At 56.3% G+C, this 6,999-nt stretch overlaps 1 protein-coding gene across 1 annotated transcript; it reads left to right on the top strand.

The window, feature by feature from the left end:
- Positions 1–433: 433 nt before the first annotated feature.
- On the top strand, positions 434–5,290 carry GUITHDRAFT_166641 (hypothetical protein; the record flags this gene model as incomplete). Its single annotated transcript, XM_005819638.1, has 28 exons — positions 434–483; positions 679–1,582; positions 1,640–1,697; positions 1,753–1,805; positions 1,903–1,932; positions 1,978–2,070; positions 2,150–2,218; positions 2,268–2,339; positions 2,387–2,455; positions 2,502–2,561; positions 2,612–2,695; positions 2,740–2,796; positions 2,843–2,891; positions 2,958–3,003; positions 3,050–3,107; positions 3,158–3,230; positions 3,278–3,351; positions 3,420–3,481; positions 3,528–3,564; positions 3,611–3,679; positions 3,727–3,790; positions 3,837–3,892; positions 3,941–4,018; positions 4,139–4,254; positions 4,296–4,456; positions 4,504–5,011; positions 5,055–5,214; positions 5,259–5,290. 26 exons carry the CDS (start codon positions 434–436, stop codon positions 4,581–4,583), a joined length of 2,622 nt encoding a protein of 873 aa, XP_005819695.1. The 3' UTR covers positions 4,584–5,011; positions 5,055–5,214; positions 5,259–5,290.
- Positions 5,291–6,999: the final 1,709 nt, after the last annotated feature.

Here is a 6,999-nt window from a genome sequence, read left to right as displayed (position 1 = left end):
TACCACAAAAAAGAGGGGTGGAAGAACAAAATGTAGGGGTATAGTTAATTTAAAGACTGTAAAGGGTGGGTAATTTGAGGATAAATAAGGGGTCATAAAAGAAATGGAAGGGTGGTAAAACAAGTTGTGGGGTACCCACCATGAAAGGGGTTCATAGTTCGCACGGGAAGACCTGCATGCTTATGCCGCGTTCAAGAAAGATGGGGAGGAGGGGAGGAGAAAGATGGAGGAGAGAGAAGAGAAGAGAAGAGAAGAACTAGATCAGAAGACGGTGTCACTGCAGCCGATCACAACACTAGCAGGAGCTAGAGGCGAGGGCAACATCCATGTTGTTAGAGTCAACGATGCGAGGGCTCGAGGGTTTGAAGAGCGATGTGGGAACCAACTGAGAGGACTCGAGCTTTAGCGTCTAGAAAGCAAGTGTAACCTGAGAATGCTTCAGTCTCAGCTAGAGATGGGATGCGTGTGTGTGCTGCAGTCGAGGTGACTGATGGTTCGTGTCGCTGCAATTTGAGTACCCGCTGGTTGATCGTGACAAGAATCGACGAGGCTGCAAGGTTGCATGTCTAGCCAACAGAACATAGATGTCGAGGAGAAAGAATCGTGAAACAAAGCTCGCTTGCTTTCATTCTCATCCTTCCTAATGCTGCTTCACGTTTTCTTACTCCTTCATGGCAGGATGGGATTCCCATGGGGTCTCGACTTTGGTAACCAAAACTGTGTGATTGCGATTGCAAGGAAGGGAGGCATCGATGTCATCGACAACGAGGCAAGCTCCAGAAAGACTCCTTGCATGGTTGGCCTTGGAGGAAAGGAACGAAGCTTGGGCCAGGCAGCAGTTGCCAAGATCAATTCCAACATCAAGAACACTGCCTCGGAGCTGAAGCGATTGATCGGGAGGCGCTGGGTAGATGCTGACTTGCAGGCGGACATTGCCAAGTTCCCCTTCAAGGTCTCTGAGGGCAACGACGGCTCGATTCTTGTCCACCTCCAGTACGAGAAGGACGGAGGAGAGTGCGAGATGAAGGCGTACACCCCCGAGCAGCTGCTCGCCATGCTCTTCGTCAACCTCATGCACACGGCTGAGGGTCACAACAAGGGCCCTTCCCCCGACTGCGTGATCTCAGTGCCATGCTGGTTCACTGATGCTGAGCGAAGAGCTGTCCTGGACGCAGCCACCATCGCTGGGTTGAATGTCCTTCGCCTCATGAACGAGACTGCTGCAGCTGCTCTCTGCTGGGGTCTGCCCAAGTCTCTGGAGCTGCCTGACGACTCCGCGCCTCCCAAGAACGTCCTCTTCTTCGACATGGGCCACAGCTCCACCCAGGCCTGCATCGTCGCCTTCACCAAGAGCAAGATGACTGTGCTGGCGTCCGCCTTCGACCGCAACCTTGGCGGCCGTGACTTCGATTGGGCTGTGCTGGAGCATTTCGCAGCTGAGTGGAAGGCCTCCAAGAAATTGAACCTGCTGGACTCTCCCAAGGCAGTCCTGAGAATGATGGCAGCGATCGACAAAGTCAAGCAGCAGCTCAGTGGTTACGCTGCGTACGGGAAGCTGCCGATCAACGTCGAGTGCCTGCAGGTAAGAGCCGAGCTGGAGGGACATGGAGATTTATCGAACTGAAGTGAATGATTGCAGGAAGACCACGACTTCTCGAGCATGTTGGATACCGACATCTTCGCTTCTCTCGTGAAAGGTGCCTCTGACCTTGGGCTCGAGCCCGCGGGTGCGGGATGTGATGTTGTCTCTAGGTCTGGTCGAGAAATCTCTCGAATCGATCAAGAAGGTCATCTCCGACTCCAAGGTGCGGGGACTCAGGAGAGAGAGATGGGCGTCAGAGAGAGGAGAGAAGAAGCGAGGAATGCTGTTCACAGCTTGTTCACTGACAGCTTCCCACACAGCTCACCTTCGATCAGATTGACAGCGTTGAGGTATGAATAGCGAGTTGCTCCGGCTGCCTCTGACGCTGCTCTCAGGTCGTGGGTTCCGCCACTCGCTCGCCGCTCATCGTCAACGCCATCAAAGACTTCATCGGCAAAGAGCCCCAGAGGACGATGAACTCAGAGGAGGTTCCGCCACCTCTCTCCCCCGCCCTGCCCCCCACCCCCACCCTCCTTCCTTGCTGTGCCCTCATTCCCACTTGTGCAGGCTGTTTCTAAGGGCTGCGCATTGATGGGCGCCATGATCTCCCCCAACTTTCGCGTCCGTGAGTTTCAGGTGCCGCAAGTGAAGCTTGGGGAGTTGAGGTGATCGAAACTCGTGCTAGGTGTTGGACAGCACTCCGTACGCGATCTCCTTGAGCTGGACGAGCTCGACCGGAGGAGATCAGGCGATGGAGGTTCTTCCTTGCACTGCACACGAATCAACGTGGTGATGTTGTTGCAGGTTGAAGGAGGCGGCTCTGCGAAGGGCAACGTTGTCTTCTCGGAACACAACGTCCTCCCGTCTTCTAAGGTGTTTGCTCGTGTTGGCATCCATGGCAACCCTGACAAGCTATCAGATGCTCACTTTCATGAGATCCAACGCCTTCGACATTTCAGCTTCGTATGCGGACCAATCTGTAACCTCCTCAGTCTTTTCAGCGATTGTCGGGTGACCAGAGGCTCGCAGGCCTTGACGCGAGGATCCTCCCCGATCATTGGCAACTTCTCCATCACCAACATCCCAGCAGCTGCCGATGGAGGGCCATCAAAGGTTCTGGTTGGCATCTCCCGCCGTCATGGCTGACGCTTGTCAAGGTCAAGGTCAAGGTCAGGCTCGACATGAATGGAGTGCTTGCGGTGGAGTCAGCGCAGGTTAGCGTTGCTGAGGAAGGAAGCGTCTTGCTGACGCTGAGAACAGGCGGTGGAAGAGGTTGACGCGGAGGAGGAAGAGAAGCCTGCGCAAGCTGGTATGTACACAACTACTTGCTCATCTTTCTCTTCCCTGGTCGCTGACGCATGCTGATGCAACGCAGCTGCCGACACTCCTATGCCTGACGCGAAACCAGCGGAGGCTCCCAGGTCGCGTTTGACTGCATCTGTTGTCCGGAATGTGAAACGTTTGCAGTGACGACACTCCGGCTTCTGAGCCAAGCGGCCAGAACATCGCTGAGCAGGAGAAGCCGGTGAGAGGGAGCGAGGTCAATGGAGGTGTCATGACAAGTGCTGTGAACAGGCAGCTCCTGCCGAATCTGAGCCAAAGAAGAAGAAGCTGAGGAAGCATAACCTCCCTGTGGTCAACAAAGCAGGTGAGGTCAGAGATGAGTCGTGTCGAGACAGTGACGCGGTCGAGCAGCGTTCCAGCTGTCAAGAGAGCTCATCGACCAGTTCAAGAACGAAGAGTTCGAGATGGCAACTCAGGATCGTCTGGTAAGGCAGGGAGGAAGGGAGGAAGGGAGGAAGGGAGGGACAAGTCGCTGCTGTGACTTCAATCGCAGATCAAGGCTCTCCACGAGGCTAAGAACGACCTCGAAGCTTACATCTACCAGATGCGCGACCGGTGAGCTCCTGGCCTGGGGCTGATGATGGTGTGACTTTGATGCCAGAGTGTCGGGAGGCAATTTGAGTGAATTCATGAGCGAGGCAAGTCGGTTGCAGTCTCACCTTCATGTCTGACGAGGAGGGTCAGGCGGACAAGCAGGCCTTCCTGCCTCTCCTCGAGTCGATGGAGAACTGGCTGTACGATGAGGAGGCTGAGGTGACCAGGACCGAGTCCGAGGCGACTTGAGCTGACTTACGGTGAAGGCCGCGAACAAGTCAACCTTCGTTGCGAAACTTGACGAGCTGAAGAAGTTCGGAGACCCAGCAGGTCAGCCAGGCAACGCCCGGCCATGTCAAGTCTGACTCTAGTCAAGATCTTCGCTACCGTGAGGACGACGAGCGCGGCCTCGCCTTCTCTGAGCTCAAGAAGGTCAAGCGTCAGCCCTTAGCCATGTCATTTCACGTGACCCGCATTCAGGTCATCGACGAGTACGCAAACCTCGCTGCCACTCAGGACCCAGCATACGAGCACATCAGCGTCGACGACCGTTCCAAGGTTCCCTGCTGTCCCTTCCCACTTCTCTCCTGTTCCTCCCCCTCCTCTCCTCTCCTCTCCTCTCCTCTCCTCCTGCCCTTGCATGATCGGCACGTGCTGATGGGACGGTCGTGCTTTCAGGTTAAGTCGACGGTCGACGAAGCTGCGGCTTGGATGGAAAGCATGCAGGCCCAGCAGGCAGTGAAGCCCAAGACGGAGCAGCCGGTGGTGCTATGCAGGGACATCAACGCCAAGAGGTCTGCACGTGCAGCCTTTTCGCGCCCTCACGCCCTCGCAGGGAGATGATCGTCAGCACTTGCAAGCCCATCATGAACAAGCCCAAGCCCGCCCCGCCCAAGCCCAAGGTGAGCCCAGCAGCTGCCGTCCATGCGAGTGACGGGAAGCAGGCGGAGGAGAAGAAGGAGGAGACGAGTGACTCGCCCAAGCCTGAGGCTGCCGGTGAAGCCTCTCCTCCCCTCCATGTTGGGGCGGCTGACACTGTTCAGGTTCAGAAACCCCCAAGGACGAGCAGCCGGCGGAGGCGAAGGAGCCGCAAGGAGAGTCGATGGACACAGGGTTGGACTAGGGGCTGAGGAGCCGTGTGACAGTAACATCGACGAGACGCGAGTCAAGAGCTTGTTTCTGATATCTCCATTAAAGCGCATGGGGTAACCCTACCCAACGCTGCTCCACCTCAATCCTCTAGGAGGTCCTGACACTGACACTGACACTGACACTGACACTGACACTGACACTGACACTGACACTGACACTGACACTGACACTGACACTGACACTGACACTGACACTGACACTGACACTGACACTGACACTGACACTGACACTGACACTGACACTGACACTGACACTGACACTGACACTGACACTGACACTGACACTCCTTCACGCATGGAAGTACTGCTCGAGCTCAAGGTCCTGGTTCGCTCGGTTCACGAAGTAGTCCTTGTGCCACTGGGTGATGGCGAGGTAGAGATTGTTCGATTGGGCTCGCACCTGCACACTGGTGAGACAGGAAAGAAGAAGGGGAGGGTAGAACCTGTTCCTCCAACTTCCTTGCCTCCAAGAGCTTCATCTCACTCTCATGCAGCATCTGCCTGACAGTCTCTTCCTTCTCTCTACGATCCTTCTCCTTCTGCTTCATCGTGTTGAGCTCAGCTTGCATCTTCCCGGCTTTCTCTTCTGCCATCGCTCGAGCCCTGCAAGCAGGTCAGGGAGTCACGTGCACCTTCGCTCCTCTCACCTCTCAGTGTCGGTCTTGGCATCGCGCAACGCAGAGATTTCACGTTCGAGCTGCGACCTGGACTCGTCGTAGTGCCTCTTCAGCTCCGCAAAGTAGTTCTCCCTCGCCTCCGTCTCCTCCTTGGCACGGTTGAACGCGAGATGGAATTCTTCTTCTCTCGCCTTGCTGTTGGACAACTGCGACTCTAACTCCCTCCGATTCTGCTCGCTTTTTCCGAGCAAGCTCTGCAACTCCAGCACCTGCCATGTCGGTCAAGAGGCAGCAGAGGGCGAGCTGGGCTGTTCCTGCTCCTTGTTCTTGCGTTGGATGGCGTCGATCTCTCGCGCAGTCCTCACGTTGGTGAACCTGTCGTTCTCTAGCAGAGCCTTGGTGCGCTGCCTGCAGCCCGAGCATGTGAGGGACGATGAGACCCACCGCAGGCACTCACAGCTCGTCCGTCGTCGAGACCAGCTGAGACTCGAGCTCGATGATCTGTGAGCCTTCAGTCAGAGTCTGAGCAGGCGAGGGGGCATCTGTTCAGTGCCTTGCTCTTCAGGCGGGCTGACTCGGTGTCGTTGGCGGATACGGAAGGAGGCAGCAGGGTGGATCGGCCGGGTAGACTTTGCCTGGAGGAAGAGGGAGGAGCCGTCAGGAGCTGCTTCAAGCGCGCCAGTCAGTTCGATCGGGTTGCACCTCAGCAGACGGTTGTCCATCGAACGCGACAGCATCTGAAGAGCCTCAAGGTCACCAGGCTGACTAGGCGGGTCACGGGAGGGGCTGCACCTGACTAGAGTTGATGTCGTTGGATGCCTTCGGCTGCTCGAACGACTGAGGGTTGCCTCGCATCAGAGTTCTCTGCTGCTGCATCAGCCACCCGCGTGCGCATGCTCACAAGGGCCTCACCTCGAAGGTTTCTCCGCTGCTTGCCTTCTCAAACACCACACGCACGTATGAGCCAATCGGTCCAACGATCCGCTCTCTGATGTCAGCGACCGAGTACCCAACCACGTTCTCCCCGTTGACTTGCAGGATCTTGTCGCCTTCCTGTCTCAGCCCGTCAATCACCCCACCACCAGCACCAGCACGCGCCTGAACAACACCATCACGATGGCAGGAGCCTCCATGAACGACGCTCTTGATGAAGACTTTGCTGTGAGGCCCTCCGCTCTCACCGTCTTGTTTGAAGTCCTGCCAGTCTGTCAGCATGGGATGCCCCGGAGCTACTTGGTGGGCTCACCTGCTGCATGAGGAGTCCGATCCCCGCCAATCCCACAGGCTGCTCATTCGTCCTGCTCCACGTCAACCTTCACTCCACGTGCCCCAGAAACCTACCACGAGCGCGAGAGCATGGAGCTGCTTACCAAATCCATGTTGCCTGCCGCTATCAGATTATAACCCAATTGAATCCTACAAGACTTCATCTCTGCTAATCTTATGCTAATCCTACAAGACTTCATCTCTGCTAATCCTACAAGACTCTCTCTGTCTTCATCTCTACTTCATCTTTGCTGCCTGTCATCTGTCACTACTGAGGTCGACCAACCTGTGCAGAACTCTAGACCTGCTGCATCATACACCTTACCCCCCCTCCCCTTCCCTCCCTCCCTCCGAGGCTCCCTCCCTGCTGTCTCATTGCCGCGTCTCCGCGGTGTAGCTACCGGGTTCCTTGAGAGGGACTCCCTAGGGGTGGGGGTGGTAAGGCATCTCACGGGTGGGGTAGTCTACCGTCTGTCATCGGCGACCAACAGGCGATGGGGAAGAG

Source organism: Guillardia theta, assembly GCF_000315625.1.
Source record: "Guillardia theta CCMP2712 unplaced genomic scaffold GUITHscaffold_213, whole genome shotgun sequence".
Classification (NCBI taxonomy): Eukaryota; class Cryptophyceae; order Pyrenomonadales; family Geminigeraceae; genus Guillardia; species Guillardia theta.
The sequence above is the reverse complement of the archived record's forward strand: the minus strand, read 5'-3'. Positions and strand labels throughout refer to the sequence as shown.